This window comes from Vombatus ursinus, unplaced genomic scaffold (assembly GCF_900497805.2).
Source record: "Vombatus ursinus unplaced genomic scaffold, bare-nosed wombat genome assembly UNPS02014894.1, whole genome shotgun sequence".
Lineage (NCBI taxonomy): Eukaryota > Metazoa > Chordata > Mammalia > Diprotodontia > Vombatidae > Vombatus > Vombatus ursinus.
This window is the reverse complement of record NW_020954672.1, coordinates 3,660,984-3,678,894: the sequence shown is the minus strand read 5'-3', so window position 1 is coordinate 3,678,894 and position 17,911 is coordinate 3,660,984. Positions and strand designations below refer to the sequence as shown.

The following is a 17,911-nucleotide window of genomic DNA, read 5'->3' as shown; positions in this document are numbered from 1 at the left end:
TAAATTTTAAAAAAGGGAAATCACTCTGTGCCAGGGGTTCTTAACTTTTGGGGTGTCATGGGCCCCCTTGGGCTGTCCCCTTCTCAGAATTTTTAAATGTACAAAATAAAATACATAATGTTCATGGACCCCAGATTAAGACAGCCTTCTCTAGACCAAAGCCTTTTGTATCTATCTTGGTCTGTTCCATGTGTTCAGAAACTGGCTATTAACAGATTGGTCTGCAGGGATTGGAATGATTTAACATTTAAGAATTTGCCTCGCCCACCCTGGGAAAACAATTAGATATCAAGGGAGCCTCCATTGAGTTCTGACTACCTTTGGCTTCTTACTTCTGTTTTTTTCTCTCTCCTCCTTTCCATGTTCGGGGCAACTTCTGGCTAGCAGAGAAAAAGAGAAGTGCTTAGCTCTTGTGAAATGCTGAGCACTGTATTTAGGCTTCTTCTTGGCTGATCTAAGCACACGCTGGTGATTCAGCAGAAACTGCTGGCCAGGCAGCTGGCACTGAGAGAACAGGATAAGAGGAAGACAAAAAAAGAGTGAGGAGTGAGGACTGAAGACTGGCTTGAAAAGAGACGGTGGATTATGAACTAAGAAAGATCACAGGTTACATACAATGGACATGAGTGAGCATTCAGATAGCCAGGTACTTGGCTTCTCCATTTGGTTTGATTTTAAGGAAAGTTAAGTCACTCCTAAAATGTTCTCTTTGGGGTGGTTGTGAGGAAAACACTATAGACCTTAAAATACAGACTATAAATGTGAGCAGTTACTTGCTTTGTGTTGAAAGTTAGAAGGAAAATTGTCATTGTGTGGCAAGTAGAATTTCTCTGAAAATCAAGCGTCCCGCCCCCTGCCCCACCATGGGCACGTGACATTAAAAGGGTGAAAGATTTTGCATTAAGTTGCCAAGAGTATATGGGAAGTGCTTTATGACTTTTTTCTAACCTTTATGAACGAGCAATGACTCAGTTCTAGACTTCAGGAAATGAGGTCTGAAACTAATTGAATGGTGAATGATATGGAATACTGTTGTGCCACAAAAGATGGCAAACAGGATGGTTTCAGAGAAACCTGGAAAGATTTGTATGAATTGGAGTTATGCAAACAGGACCAGGAGAACAATTTATACAATAACAACACTGAAAACAAATAACTTTGATTTAAGAAATGTGATCTGTACAATGACTAACTGTGATTCTGGAGGACCCAAGATGTAGAGTGCTACCCATCTGACAGAGACTCAAGATGAAGACAAAGAAACATGGAGGCATGACCAATTCAGGAATTTGTTTTGCTTGACTTTATATATATATGTGTTACAAGAGTTTATGTTTTGGTTTTGAAGTAGAGGGGACTTGGAGGGAGAGAAAATAAATACTCAATTAAAAATAATTTTATAGAAGTTTAGGAATGGAATGAAAGCTTCTGTTCTACTTCTGCCAGGTCCTCTGTAGATGTGGTGACACAGCCCATTCCGCCTGAGTGGGCGAATCCAGAGAGAAAAGAATCTTATCTGAGCTTTGGGCCACACTTTCAAAGTCAAACCACAAGGCTTAGTATTTTCTTTGGCCTATCAGTGTCTTGGCCCCTGGTATTGGTTACTTCCTCTGTCTCACTGACGTCAGGCAGGGGTGTGCCAAGGAGCTTGTTCCACAATTAGAAACACGTGCCCAACCCTTTCCAAGAGCTGGAGTACCTTCCTAGGACAGCCACTCCAGCCTATCACTGAGGTTCTCACTGACACACCCCTCCACACCCCACTCTCCCCACTGTGGCCCAGGGAGGGAGCCCCTACCATTTCAGAGCAGACACGAAGGAGGCTTCTATAAAGGGCATCATCTAACCTGTATCCCATCAGCCTTTCCAAATGCAAATTAAATTTCTTACCCAGGAGTCACAGAGCTAGTAATGTGTCCAGGGCCTGGCTTTAAATCCAGGCACCTCTGATGCCAAATCTAACACTGTCTACTGTACCCTGCTGCTCTGGGCTTCAGTTTCCTCATTTGTAAAGGGGTTGAATTGGATCACTAATGGCTCCCAACATTGTGATCTTTGGATCTTTAGGGGACCTCAAAAGTTATTTGTAAAGAGTCCACATAATGGCATGTCAATAAACACTCGTTAACCTCCTACTCTGGGCCAAGCACTGTGCTAAGCACTAGGGATACAAAAACAGGCAAAAGACAGTGCTTACCCTCAAGGAGCTTACAATCCAGTGGGGAAACCAACATGTACAAACAAGTTATATATAGGCTAAATGGAAATTATTCAAAGAAAGAAGGCACTAGAATTAAGAGGAGTTGAGAAAGCCTTCCTGTGGAAGGTGCCGTTTTAGTTGGGATTTAAAAGAAGCCAGAGAAACCAGTAGGCAGGTAGAGATGAGGAGAGAGAGAATTCTAGGCATGGAGGACAGCCAGAGAAAAATGCCCAGAGCTGAGACATGAAGTGTCTTATTTGAAGAACAGCCAGGAGGCCAGAGTCACTGAATTAAAGAGTATATATTAAGGAGTAAGGTAAAAGAGGACTGGAAAGATAGGGGCAGGCTAAATTTCAAAGGGCTTTTAATGCCAACTGGAATTTTATATTTGCTCCTGGAGATAATAGGGAGCCATTGGAATTTATTGAGTAGAGGACTGATGTGATTGAACTTATGTTTTATAGGAAAATCACTTTGGAGGCTAAAAGAAGGGTGGAGAGACTTGAGACAGGCAGATCCACCAGCAGGCTATTGCAATAGTCTAGGCATAGATGGTAAGGGTCTGTACCAGAGTGGTGGCAGTATCAGGGAAAAAGAGTCATATTTGAAGGGTGTTGCAAAGGTTAGATTGACAGGCTTTGGCGTCAGAGTGCATATGGAGGGACAAGACATAGTGAGGAGTAGAGGAAGATTTTCTTAGTCAAAAGATACTAATAGTATGATTGCTCTCATGGGGCAGTATAATAGAAATGTTTTGGCATTAAAAAGGGGATCCTTGAAAAGGCTGGGGACCATTGGCAGCTAGATAGCAGATGGAGTAGAGTGCTGAATTTGGAGTCAGGAAGAACTCAGTTCAAATGCTGTTGCAGATCTATATTAGCTGTGTGCTCTTTGGAAAGTACATAATTCTTTCAGTTTCCTCATCTGTAAAATGGGGATAATTCCACCTCCCTCCCAGGGTTATTAGGAAGATCAGATGACATGGTGTATGTAAAGTGCTATGTGAATGATATTATTATCATTATTAATGTTCCTAAGATCTGTTCAAGATCTCTTCCCTCCAGAAGAAAAAAAAAAAGGTGAGACTAGGAACAAGTCCTTTTTGTTTGTTGTCTTTCTTTTTTTTTCTTAAGGCAATTGGGGTTAAGTGACTTGCCCAGGGTCACACAGCTTGTAAGTGTCAAGTGTTTGGTCTGAGGCCGAATTTGAACTCGGGTCCTCCTGACTTCAGGGCTGGTGCTCTATCCACTGTGCCACCTAGCTGCCCCACAAGTCCTTTTTGGAAGTCTCATTAATCCTCAGGTAAATTTTTTTTTTTTTAGAGAGGAAGGGAATCTCTCTAAGAAAAAGTGTTTGTTTTGGTACTCCCGGAACAGGGTGTTCCAGTTTGTAGAAACTGGTGTCAACTGACAGTCCCCCACCTCCTTTAACAGCTGTGTCTGATGCATTCCACCCCTATTTTTTCCTCTGCATCTGCTTCATTTGGTCTTCCTTCCCCCCACCTCCCACTTCAGCCTTCTATCCTCTCTGTCACCCCTTCTCCCCCCCATTTTGTGTTTTGGTCTTTTTCATCCCTCTCCTCCCTGCCACCCCTCCCGCAATTATATCTCCTCCTCTTTTCTCCATCTGTCCCTGTTGACTGTTGGCTTCTCTGGCCGTGTGTGTGTGTGTCTGTGTCTCTGTGTCTCTGTGTGTGTGTGTGCGTGTGTGCCTGTGCCTGTGCCTGTGCCTGTTTTCACTTATCTGGAAGGGGAGGGAGAAGTCAGGATTTGGAAAAGAAAAAGGAAAACAGGCTTCCCCCCCCCAGGCCACCCTGCAGTCTGCTCCTGTGAAGGGAGTTATGCCAGAGATACCAAGAAATCCAAATAGAGTTCCCAGAGTTCTGGGGACCACATGATTGTGATATTAGCAAAGGGGCCAATGAGAGGGGAAGCAAAGCTAGAGGATCATAACTTCCAAGGGAGGGAGACAGGTCAATTTTTTGGAGGAAAAATATTTTTAAAGGGGCAGGGGTGTTGAAGCATATCCAATTCATATTTCCCCTACTATATAAGTCATATCAACACCTCACTTCCTGCTTCCCTGAAAGAGACCTGAAATGAGTTCAGGGTTCAAGAGCCTCATTAGCTCTGGGTGGTAACCCTTGAGTCCCAAAGGTACAGGTTAGGAGAAAGTAAAAAAGGATAGAGTGTGGAAGAAGATAAGGGAATAAGGGAAATACATGAATCGAGTAGGTGAGTTGTGGCAGGCTGTCACTAGATGTTTCAGGCACTATAGCTTTCCTGCATTGGTCTTACCCAACTTCCAACACTGGGTTAAATCAGTGATCTGTCTGATCCGTTCTTGTAACTTTTGCTCTTCTTATTAAATTAATCTAGGCTCCCATCCAAATGGTCCTACCCCATTTTTTGACTTAATCAAATCAGAGTAATAATCCAGTGAGTCTAATTGCATGCCTTTTGCTATGCTACATCTGTCCAAGAGACCATCTTTGATCTGTTTCTTTGGTGTTCCTGATAAAAAGTCAAGGTGTCCCTTCCCTACTTTTATGTTCAGTCTAGTTCTCTAAGGTAACACTGGGAGAACAGGTTCGTATATATTTATAGCAGGTGTTCTTGACATTTTGCATCGCATCATGGACCCTCTTGTTAGTCTGGTGAAGCCTATGGATCCCACCTAAGAATAATACTTTTAAATTTACAAACTAAAATACATGGGATTTTAAAATGAAATCAATTATTGAAACACATTTATCAAGGTACTAAAAAAAAAAACAAACAAAGCACTAAGGTCATGGTTAAGACCCTCTGATTTATAGCGAGGAACTGGCTCACACAGCCTCTGGGGAGTTTGCCCAGTCATGTGCCCAGTGGCCTGTCCATAAATTGCACTTTGAAAACTTTCTTTGGGTGGGGGTGTTGGCAATGGCATGTTACACCTGGAGTCTTTGCAGAAACCAATCAGTTACGTGACTTGCCTAAGGTCAGTCAGAAATAGAAACAGTTAGAAAACAGCCTCCAGGCACTCCATCTAGTGCTTTGGCCGTTGCCCAGTGCCCAAGTTTCTGTGTTGCTGATCTGGTCAATATGACAGGGACCTATTGAGTTTGGTTGGAAAGACTCATCTACTACAAGTCACTGTTGGAGAAATAAATGCATCCCAAACTAAGAGACTGAAGTAAAGGAGAGCAGATGGGGATAGGGGTAGAAATGGAGAAGGGACAGGACATTGTGGGGAACAGCCAGTTTTGATTTGAAAACAATGTACTCTGTACTGGCAAGCAAGCCAGCTACAAGCTCTTAAATTCTCATCTGAACACACCTCAGCATCAAATCCCCAATCCGCAAAGCAAGTGAGGCTCTTGAATGTAGAGTAGCTAGTGGAATCAAGGTTGGTTCCCCCAGGCTTCCAGTTAATGTTAATTTCCCCTGAGGTCTAGGTTAGGCCTCTTGCTTTTCTCTCAAGGAGCTAAATAACTCCTCTTAACTTCTCCTTCCTTGCTGCCCTCCATTGTCCCTTTTGGGGGAGAAAAAAACAAATAAACAGAACTACTGCCCTTCAGCAAATAAACACTGGACACTGGCAGGTAGAGTGAAAAGGAGACTACAGCTATCAGCAAAGTGCTACATACATAAAGAGTGTGGGCTTTCCAGTAGGGGACCTTGGACCTAATCTGAGCTGACCCTCTTGCTACCTCTGATCTTTAGTTGTCATTTCACGTCTCTGGGCCTCAGTTTCCTCAACTGTAAAATGAAGAGGTTGAAAATGATCCTATCATCCTTTTGGTTCCTTTCCTAGTTTCTAGGAAGAGAGAGGATCTTGTGTGTGTGTGTGTGTGTGTGTGTGTGTGTGTGTACACATGTATTCAACCTTCCCGTTGTACCAAGGAGAAGAGAAACTGGACCTGGTATGGATTCGTGCTTGTATTTTGTACCTGGTAAGCATGTGTACATTATGTACACATAATGTTGTGTGTGTTGCACATGAGGGATAGGGTGCCTATGTGTTCATTTTTTGTTCATTTATTTCAGTCATGTCTGACTCTTCATGATTCCATTTGAATTTTCTTGGCAGGATACCAGAGTGGTTTGCCTTTTCCTTTTCTGGCTCATTTGACAAATGAGGAAACTGAGGCAAACAGGGCTAAGTGATTTGCCTAGGGTCACACAGCTAGTGAGTGTCTGAGGCCAGATTTGAACTCAGGAAGACAGTCTTCCTGACTCCAGGCCTAGCACTTTATCCACTGTGCCACCTAGCTGCACTATATGTTCATAGGATTGCTGTTAGGATTACAAGGCTGTAAATCTATAGAATGTACCCAAAGGGACAAGCACTGAGGATTAAGTACTATCTTGTTTTTTTCTCTCCTGATGTTTTACTTTGAGAAATGGAATAAGTTGTGAATTTCCTTATTTCACATATAATTTTATCATTAGTGTTTTAGGTCACTTTTAGTTATCCACTCTTGTTCCATTCCTCCTGAAATTTCCAGATTCTTTTTCCCAGTAGGCCAAAGTGCCTTCTGAATCAGTCATGTTGAGCTGGCTGGACCTAAAAAAAAAACTGCATCCTAGACTCTCCCTAGGTGTGACCAGCACTGCCTCCCAAGCCTAGTTCAGTATAGCTGGCAGTCTTCAGGGAAGGGGGGGAGTTCAGATTTAGGACCCATGCTGAGTGATAAATCACTCAGCTCCCCCCAAAATTCCCTGATTAGAAAGTCTAATAAAAATGTTGGGATATTTAGCTGTGTGACCCGGGGCAAGTCACTTAAGTCCAACTGCCTTGCAAAAAAAATAGAAGAAGAAGAAGAAGAAAGAATGTTGGGAATAGACAGGACATAAGTTTTAACCTCATAGGATCTTTAGTATTAAAAGAAGTCTACGTATAAAGAGATTGTTACTGGCCAACAGCGTGTATGTTTACCTCTCTGTTTTGTCGGGGTTTGTGTTTCTCTGGGGTCTGTGGAATGTGTGCATCATGTTCAATATGACCAGGGATGGATGGCGTGGGCGCCTGATGAAGGCTGGATCTTGTGTGTGTTTGTATGTGGTTTCCCCCGAAGGAGAAAAAGAGAAGAGGAGTGAGACAGGCCAAGGTTATTATAGGACAAGTCTGTTTGCTGCTGGATTGAATTACCATGAAAGAAGAGGAAGGAAGTAGTGTTGTGGAGGCCATAGGGTCTGGAGTATATATTAAAGCTGCCATGTTGTGGTACCTTGCCAAATAGGACAGTACATTTATGACATCACCCTTCCCATTCTATTCCTAGAGCATCATAAGATTACAGGGTCACTGACTTGGAGCCAGGTGTCCTCAAAGATGGCTTAGAGCCTATGTAGTTCAATCTCATTTTACAGATTCCACAAACATCTATTATCAGTTAAAGAAACTGAGCCCTAGAGAACATAAGTGAGGTCAGATGGGTAATAGGAAGAAGGGCCAGGATTCAAAGCCAGGTTCTCCAACTCTGAAATCAGCGCTCTCTCCACTGCCCTATGTTTCTCATGACTTCCCTCAGACCTACAATTTAGGAAAATCGCTTTGACAGCCTCATGGAGGATGGATTGGATTGGGGAGAGACTTGAAGCTGTGAGACCAATTATAGAAGGCTATTATAATAATTCAGGTGAGAAGGGATAAGGGCCTGAAGTGACTAGTGATGTGAGGGCAGAGAAGGAAATGAATACAAATAATGGTTTGAAAGTAGATATGAGGGGCAGCTGGTTGGAGCAGTGGAGAGAGCACTGGCCCTGAAGTCAGGAGGATCTGAGTTCAAATCCAGCTTCAGACCAAAAACTTGACACTGACTAGCTGTGTCACACTGGGCAAGTCACTTAACCCTATTGCCTAGCCCCCCAAAAAAATTATAATAATGCCAAGATTTTGATAATGGATTGGCTAATGTGAGAGGAATGAAAGTAGATATGAGGGGCAGCTAGGTGGCACAGTGGATAGAGCAACAGCCCTGAAGTCAGGAGGACCTGAGTTCAAATTTGGCTTCAGACCAAATACTTGACACTGACTAGCTGTGTGGCCCTGGGCAAGTCACTTGACCCCAATTGCCTCAAAAAAAAAAGGAAGAAAGAAAAAAAGAAAGTAGAGTCAAGGATAATAAAGAGATTGAGTCTGGTCAGTTTGAAGGATGGGGTGTCCTAAATAGTAATCATGAATTTGGGAAGAGGGGAAGGTTTAAACATGTTGAGATTGAGATTCCTTTGGGACATTTGATTCATAATGTCCACTAGGCAGTTGACAATGCCAGACTGGAGCTCAAGAAAGACACTAGAGCCATGGCTCTATGTATCATTCTGGGAAACACCACCTAGAGATGGTAATCCAGCTCATGGTAGTTGATGTGAATCATTGAGAGAAATGGTAGAAGGATAGAAGAAGTGAACCTATATAAAGGTCATGGGATATACCCATTTAGGCATCCAAGATATAGCTGATGACCTATCAGGATAGACCTGTCAAGACAGGTAGAACAAAAAATAAGCAGATCACGAAAAACAACAGCAAAGTCAATACAAAATACTTCCCCACACACACACCTTAATAGAATACAAAGTACTTGGGGAAAAAGCCTTGTGTAGCAGGGTGTTACTAAGATAAGACTTGAAAGGGCTAGGAATTCCAAAAGACAGTGGCAATTATTCTAGGGATGTGCAGGCCTCTAGTGCAAAGGTGTCAAGGCAGGAGATGGAATGAGGAAATGGGGAGTGGTTAGTAGGGCAGTATAGCTTGGATGCAGGGGCTAATATAAAATATGGCTGGACAGAGGTTGGAACTAAGTGTGAAGAGCTCTAAATGCCCCAGTTGGAATCTGAGGGAGCAAGTGGTTGAACAGGAGAGTGATGTGATCAAACCTGTCCTTTAGGAACATTGGTTTGGAAAGGAGAGACTAGAAACTAGGAGACTACTTAGAAGTCTGTTACAATGATTCAAGGGCTGAACAATGGTGGTGGCCATGTGGTTGTGGAGAAGGAGCTGGATTGGAGAGATGTAATGGAAGTAGAATAGACAAGACGACTTCTGATAGAATATGGGAACCGAGGAATAGTGAAAAGTTGAGGATAATTCTGAGTTTGTAAATTTGGGTGGCTAGAGCCCTCAAAGAATAGGGAAGCCAGTGCCATTTTGAACATTTGGAGAACTAGTCTGCTCCCTTCATTTTAAAAATGAGTATGCTGAAGTCCAGTTTCCTGCCTGAGGTAAGAAATATCAAATCCTGGATTTTCACTTAGGTCCATTTCTCCTCTGTAAGAGAGACCTCTCTCCCATGTTTCAACTTTGATTCCAGTTACCTGACTCTACATATAGTCTGATGTCATTGTACCCTTCACAGATGAAAGTGATACTAAGTAGATGAGAGGAGGCTTCTATCACGTGGTGGCCAAATACAAGGGTTTAGAGGAGTTATCATTAGGGGAGGAATTCTCCAATTAATTTCGCCCCCTACCTCCCCAAGAAGGCATCTGGTAGCAGGATATGCATAGTAATCAGTCAGTTGTTTTTCCATCTTACATGATAGAATTCCCAGGAAAAAAAAGACATCAAATCCTTCTTCTAATGTACTTATTCCTCCATAGCCCTAATGGACCATTGAATTTTAAGGCTCCAAGTTTCTTTATTTCTGCCTATTTTACTATTTCCTGTCACCTTGACAGTTTTTAAAAAATGAGTTAATTAAGTAAATACACTCTTGAATTCAGCATCCTCCTAAGGTCTTTTGTCATCTTGGCTTCTTTCCACCTCTTCACCGTGGAAACAGAAGGTGAACCAAAGGCACAAGAAGGAGGGAGAGAGAGAGCATTTTAGGAAGTCACCAAGAATTAGGGTCTAATTCCACCCACCCTGTACCCTCCATTCTTTATAGACTGATGAAATGAAATTTTGATATTACATAACACTGCATTATGTAATATGCATTAATTAATGCATTAAGTTGTGTCCTTAGATATGAAATCCTGCCAATGTCCCATGCTGTTCTGCTACTTGCAAGATCAGAAGCTCCAAATGTACAGCATCTCAGGAATAGAGGTATCCTGCCTATGCAATCACTGACCCTAAAATAATCCCCTTGACAAGTCCAGAAACAGTCCAAGAAAAAGCGAAAACTATCTCCAGAATCCTGCATCAGGTGCTAAATGGAAAAAAGAGCTGGGTTGGGGGTGGAGAGAATCGTCATCAGTCACAGAGAGGGCTCTTGGGTGACTCCTGAGCAGAGCAGGAGAGCTGGCAAGAATCCTGCTGATTTGTGCCTATGACTGCTGACCTTTCCTCTCTGGGGAGGAGGCTCAGGTTTCAGTCCTTCTGTAAGAGAAGGAGGGAATCGTGTTCTGTTGCACCGAGGAGACTGCAAATGAGCACCCTGCTGTCTTTCTGTTCTTCCCTTACCTTTCCGTCACATGCTGTTATCTTCTGCCACAGCGTGAAGAGTCAAGACTTGGAGGAGTACAGCCATTGCGGACATGAGATGTCACAAGAGTCCCAGAATAACTGTTCCTCCCCCCACCCCAATCTCCTTATTTCTTTTTGCTTTTAAACTAGCCCACTTAAGGTGAAAGGTTAATCATAGTTGGGAGGGAAAGGTTGCTATCCTAACAAGTCTCTGGGAATGAAGCGATCCCTAGGAATAAGGAACTAGAGGTCACTTTTGGGCTTACCATAAGCTATTTTGATGAGTCAGTTTATCCTTCAGGTCTTTTGTTATCCCTAAGACATAAATTTTTTGGTGTCATGGATGCATTTGGCGGTCTGGTAAGACCTGAGAACCCCTTTACAGAATAATGTTCTTAGATGCACAAAATGAAATACATATAAATACAAAGGAAACGTTATATTGTGAAATATAGTTATCAAAATATTTTTTAAAAAGTTTATAACCCAAGGTTATGAACTCCTGGTGGATCTTTTTATTAGCCATCATAGTATTTACATTTAAAAAAATTCTTATTCCATTTTCAGTTCTGAATTCTCTTCCTCCCCCTCATTGAGAAACTAAGAAAACAAAATCCACTGCAAATATGTATAGTCATATAAAACAAATTCAGACATTAACCACGTCCAAAAAAAATATGCTTTAATCTTCACTCTTGAGTCATCAGCTCTCTCTGGAGGTGAATAATATGTTTCAACATGAGTCCTTTGGAATTGTGTTGGGTTGTTGTGTTCATCCAGAGTAACTAAGACTTTCAAAGTTTTCCACCACATTGCTGTTATTTGTATAAATTGTTCTCCTACTTCTTTTCACTTCACTTTGCATCAATTAATACAAGTCTTCCCAATTTTCTTTGAAACCATTCCCTTCATCCCTTCTTACAGTGTAATAGTATTCTATTATATTCATAAGCCATAAATAACTTGGTATCCCAATTTATGGGCATCCCCTCAGTTTCCAATTCTTTGCCACCACAAAAAGAGCTCCTGTAAATTTTTGATGTCTTTGAGTTATAGATATAGTAGCAATATTGCTAGGTCAAAGAGTATGCACAGTTTTATAGTCCTTTGGGTATAATTTCAAGTTGTTCTCCAGAATGGTTGGACCAATTCACAGCTGCACCAACAGTACATTAGAATACCTGTTTTCCCTCAGCCTCTCCAGCTGTCATTTTCCCATTTTTAAGGTAGTTGGGGATAATGACAGCACTTAGTTCCCAGGACTGTTGTGAATATTAAATGAGATAATCATTATAAAACGTGTAACACAATACCTGCTACATAGTAGGTGCTTTATAAATGTTTGTTCCCTTCAACCCTTCCCTATGGAATGAATGGTGGCAGGACTTCATACAAGCACTTCTCCCAGGCACATTTTCCCATTCCAAACAGCCCTTATTTTGCGCCCAACCATTTCCATTCTCTTTCCCCATTTCATCTCCATTCTTCTCCCTCTTTCCTTCTATCCCTCTTTCCTTCCCTCTGAGAGCCACTGCTCCTCTTCTCCTTCCTCCCTATCCTCCTTTAGGGCCTCATCTTCCATCCTGTGCTTCCTAGCTTTCTCTTTTCTGCCCAATGCTTTCCTCTCCCCACCTTTGGGCTCTCCTTGCCTCTCTTCCTTTCTCTTCCACTTTCCCTCTGTCTGCTTTCTCCCTTCTGTCCCTCATCTTTTTTCTCCTCCTCTGCTTCCTCTCTGACCTCCCTCTCTCTTCTAATGTACTTTGCTCTCTATCTGATTCTTTTTAATTTTTTTCCCTTCCCTTTCTCTCACCTGGAGGCAACTCATGGAGCTACAGGACTTAGTCAGAAATTTACCAAATCTGTGCAACATCTGACCTCTCTCTATCTCACTTTCCTCTTCATTTTTACCCTCTAAAAATAAGGGAGTTGAACTCCATGATCCCTAAGGTCCCTTTCATCACTAAATCAATGATTCTGTGGTAATTCCTACCCATCGCTCTTGTGTCCTCCTTTCTCCATCTCTGCTCTCCTCTTTTTCCTCCCCACCTATGTCCTCTCTCTTCTTCCCTCTCCACCCTACTTTGTGTCTCTTTTCTATGGGTCTCAGAAACAGATATCCCCCTAGTTGATAATCCTCACTTGTTCCTCAGCAACCCAGTTTTGTCCTTTAATCTTCTCTCATAAAACATTTCCCTTGATCTTTCCATCAATAGCATAGCTGTCTGTTCTGAATTCCTCATATTGTCATCATACAGCATTCGACCTTCTACTGACTTAACCATTGAGGTCCAGTGGAAAAGTTGAGATCATAAGCCGAGGTGATTTTTGGTTGTACCCTCACTCACTTGTTGAAATCCTTATTGTATTATATAAGATTAAAGTAAATGTGTGCTTATCTCCCATCTGTCTCATTCCTGTGGAATGCTCAAGTCTTTAGGAAATGTTCTCTGTTCAGTCACTCAGAATAGCCCTTCTGACAACATGTTTTCATTCTGCTCACACAGACACTGTCTTGTGGAACAGCTTATCCACAGGGTGTCAAGGATTTCTGCTTTTGAAGACCCAATTTGCCCTAGTTCAGTTTGTTCCATAAAAACTAATCAGAGTTTGCTTATCATTTGGTAGAGGTAGGTCCAGAGAAGGATCAGAGAGGTGAGACCAGGGTGTCAAAGACAACATACGAAATCATTTTGCCAGGTTCAAAACAGTCAACAAATGCATACCTAGCGTTAATGTGTCTACTCCAGTAGTTTGGTGATGATGGATAGAGTAGGCAGGGCTTGAGTGGAGGGAGGGAAGCTGGTGAACTAGTGGGAGCTGCTGAACTAGTGGGAGCTGCTGAGAAGGGAGGGCATCTGGTATGTGGTACATCATCAAGCCTGATGTTGGGACTATGGGAGGTTAAGGATTAAGTCTGCCGATAAAAAATGAAGCAGTCAGTGCCAGATAAGTGTTGCCAGCAACTAGCTTTCTTGGGCTTTATGCTGCTACTGCACCTTCGCATACTGTTGCTTTCATGTCCATCACCAGGATACAAGGGCATGACAAGTCCAGGATGGAAACACCAAGTTGAGAATCTCGAGATGCACGGTCTATTTTTGACATAGTCATCCCCATCTTTATGATGTTGGGCCAATCAGCAGAACTACTCTATTCCTCAGTTTCCTCAGCTATAAAGTGGATATAGTAATACTTACAATGCCCACCCTTGCTGGTGGGATAATGTAAAAATAAGATGAGAAATCATTTGAAAATAAAAAATGCTATCAGTTTCTTATGTTGAACTGTTCAACAGTGCCAAGGACTTTGACGGCAAGTACTCTCTTATCTGGATCTTTGGTAGCTATGAGTGTAGAATGTACAAAAGTAACTACCAGGCTGCATCTCCACAGGGGTTGTTTCTAGAATAATTGATGTCTGAGGGTACTGGGCTGAAAATTATTGCTATTCCCAAAGTAGAGCAAGAAACAGTATCTTCAACCAACAGTAGGTCAATGTGCCTGGAGTCCTCTCCTAGTCCCACAACATCATAAATTTCTGATCTCTTTTTAGGGGAAAAGTCTTCAGGGTTATAGCTGGGCCCTTACTCAAGTATATCCTAGCACCTATTCAAAGAGTCCCTAGGGCTAAAAAAGTCAGTTGACTTCTCTACAAGAAGACTGGTCCACTGGGCTTTCAGGAAAAAATGAAGCAGAGTATGGTGGAAAGAGCACTAATTTGGAATTAGAGGACTCTGGTACAAATTCCAGTTCTGCTATTTACTACTTATGTGACTATGGACCAGTCACTTAACTTCCTAAGTGTTTAGTTTGTTCATTTTTTTAGGCAATTGGGGTTAAGTGACTTGCCCAGGGCCACACAGCTAGAAAGTGTCAAGAGTTTGGTCTGAGGCCGAATTTGAACTCAGGTCCTCCTGACTTCAGGGCCAGTGCTTTATCCTCTGTGCCACCTAGCTGCCCCATTAGTTTCTTCATTTTTAAAACAAGGGGGTTAGACTAGATGCTATCTTAAGGTCCGTTCCAGTTCTAAATCCAATGATCTCTGCATGTGAATGGAACTGGAGATGCCTTTCCCTCCAAGTGAGTCTTTCCTCAGTGTCTGACCAAATCCTATAGTTGTAGAATGTCAGAACTGGAAGATACTTTAAAGGCAATCTAGACCATTCTGTTCATTTTTCAGATATGGAAACTGAGGCCTGGTGAAGTCAAGTGACTTACTCAGGATTACACAGATAGTAAATTGTAGGGTATATATTTGAAGCCAGGTCTTCTGACTCCAAATTACATCTTCTTTCCACTGTACTGCCCAGTTCAGGTGGGAAATAAGTTTCCTAACCATTCCTGTGTGATAGAGCAGTCAAGATTTCCTCTAAGTCCCTACCTTAGCAAATGGGATCCTGAGAGAGCATATCTAGGATACATCTAGAAGTTAGACACCCTTGGACACACAATAACTTGGAGACAAAGTACTCATGTATAATGTATCAAATTGTGAATTCTCCAAAGTCATCACCCGTGTTTGCCCACCTTTGGATCCTTGCCTGCATCCAGGAAAGAAAGTACCTAGTTCAAATTCATAACTCTTTTTTGCGAGGCCATAATTTCTGATTACTAGATTCAAACTGGATTTTTTTGAGCCATCATTGAAATCATCCCATCCTTTCTAAGGCTTACTGTATATTTGTCTCTTTGTACTGGGAATACAGATCTCTGTTGTAATGCCTGAAATCATTATCTCTAAGTGTGCATATGTATGGGATGTCATTTCAGTGCTTCTAACATGGGTCAACTGCGCAAGTGTGCGATGGGCCACCCGAGTGCAGGATGTCTTCACAGCTGGGAAGCTCTTGGCCCTGGGCCTGATTATTGTCATGGGGATTGTGCAGATCTGCAAAGGTGAGGCAGAGCGAACATCTAGGTTTCATATACTTCCTACATATATGCAGGTACACGTATATAACATATATACACACATGCCTGTATATGTGCACTATAAGATTTCCCAGTTTCTCTACTGGCATGATTCCTTCCCTTGCTTTAATGCAAGGGTTAGAGGCATCCGCATTCATTTTGTACACATGTTGGACTATATCATAACCCACAGTGTTAGTTTCAGTGAGACTCCCTAGCATGGTGCTTTGTACTTAATAGGCACTTGGTCAATTTTGTATAATTGAATTGATTCCCTTGCCTTGACCCAAGGTGAGCGCCTTACCCTTCATATTATATATATCTGAGGGAAATGATACATCTTCTGCTTATTTTGTTTTTTAGGTTTTCAATTTGTTCATAACCTTTACAATGCTGAGAGGTACATTCTTGGGTATTGTGCCAACATTCTCCACTAGATTTATTCCTTTCCCTGCCTGGATTCTGTTTGGTTTCCATGGGACTTAGGGCACCACCAGGCTCTGCATAATATCACTGTTTCACAGTCAAAGTCAGATGACATATAGGGAGGTTTCATGCATTGGCCCAAACCCCAGGTGTAGGGCTTAATCTTTTACCCTGGAAATCCCAACTAAGTTCTTTGCATGATATTTTTGTAAAATAGAGTCCTTTATTTCTCCTTCCCACTCTTAATTCATTATTGCATTTTCTAAATGCTAGAAAAGATTGGTGTATATATCATTTTATGCAAATCAGGGTATCGTGGAAAAGGACCCTGGATTTGGAGTCAGGACCTGGGTTTCAGACAAAGCTGTGTCACTTATTACCAGAGTAACAATGGGCAAGTCACCTGCTTTCAGAGCCTTAGTTCCTCAACTATAAAATGGAAGTATTTTAATAAAGGCTTCTTCTAGTTCTGACCTTCTAGTTCTGATCTATGATCCTATGTCTCTAGGTATAGGCTCAGTGCATTCCAAAAACTATGAGCCGCTCCTTCCCACTGCAGTCTGTCAGTAACCTGAGTCACCAGCTAGGGTCAGAACATAAACTGAGATATAAGATAATGGACAAAGCCCACTTTACAGAGGAGAGGAGAGTATAGAGTGTATCCTAGAACACTATGGTGCTCATAGTAGGCGCTTAATAAATGTTTATTGATTGACTGAGACAGGGCCAAAAAAAAAGATAAGAAAGAGACATTTTAAAAATTTAACCCCCTTTCCCAAAAAATAACAAGAAAAGGCAAAATGATATAACCATGTGGAACAGTACAAGGTGCGTTGAGAATTCTGGAATGAAATGATTTCTCCACGTTTTTCATGATGAAAATACACATAACTTGCATAGAGACCAAACAAGAGAATCAGCAAAGGTGAAAAGGGGCAAAATGGAGAATCCTAATGCCATTCTTATCCTGTCCAATATCCCCTTAATTTCCCTGCCCTCTCTGGCCTTTGTCCCTTCCAGGTATCTCAACGTGCTTAAAAATTTTTTTTTGGAAAGGTGTTTCTAACTTGAAAGCAGGATCAGGGTTCAAGATTTTAAAACAATACCTTTGGAACATTTTTTTGCTGACTCACCTGTGAGTCTAAGGCTTCATATGTCAAGAGACAGCTTTGTTTCAGTCGGTGGGGCCAGGCAGGCCAGCCTCAGACCTCACAGATTTGGGGTGGGGGTGGGGCACTGTTATCAACAACTTCTCTGTCCCTTGTGTTCACAGGACAGTACTTCTGGCTAGAGCCCAAAAACGCATTTGAGAATTTCCAAAAGCCTGACATCGGCCTCATCGCATTGGCTTTCCTTCAGGGCTCCTTTGCCTATGGAGGCTGGAACTTCCTTAATTATGTGACAGAGGAACTGGTTGATCCCTACAAGTGAGTAAGGATAAAGCCCACCTTGTCTATCATATCTTTGAATGGCACAGTACCTTCTGCCAGAGAGACTGGAGCCTGCATTTCTTTTCTTTTAAAAGGAGTTTGGAGTATTTTCCTTCTACCTGTTCTGGGGTAGAAAGTGTACTCGACCTATAGTCAGGAGGGCTGGGCTTTGAGTCCTGGTTCCAACACACACCAGCCCTGATAGTATGGGCTAAGCACTTAGCCTCTTTGAGCCTCAGTTTTCTTGTGAGTCAGATGGGGTTAACAATATGTATGCTACCTATCTCACAGGGCTGTTTATAGCAAAGCGCTTTGTACACCTTAAACTACTCTGTGTGTGTATGTACACACACACTACCTGTGTGACCTTGAGCAAATCATTTAACCTCTCTGAGCCGAAGTTCCCTCATCTATAAAATGAGGGTGTTGGACCAGATGACCTTTAGGTTCCCTTCCGACTCTATATCTCATAATCTGGGGTCCTTTCCTGGCAGTGTAGGAAAAAATGATCATATGTCTCCATCAGAGTCATGTTAAAAATTGCC

General features: G+C 42.1%; 1 protein-coding gene across 2 annotated transcripts in view; it reads left to right on the top strand.

The window, feature by feature from the left end:
- The window catches only part of SLC7A8 (solute carrier family 7 member 8), a 77,053-nt gene that overhangs the window by 41,687 nt on the left and 17,455 nt on the right, over positions 1–17,911 (top strand). Inside the window, exons 5-6 of one of the 2 annotated variants that reach the window (XM_027843175.1) lie at positions 15,370–15,495; positions 17,210–17,363. In XM_027843175.1, the coding sequence (XP_027698976.1) occupies positions 15,370–15,495; positions 17,210–17,363 (280 nt within the window). Of the gene's footprint in view, positions 1–15,369; positions 15,496–17,209; positions 17,364–17,911 lie in introns of those variants that run through there. The other variant, XM_027843176.1, reaches the window with a different exon arrangement.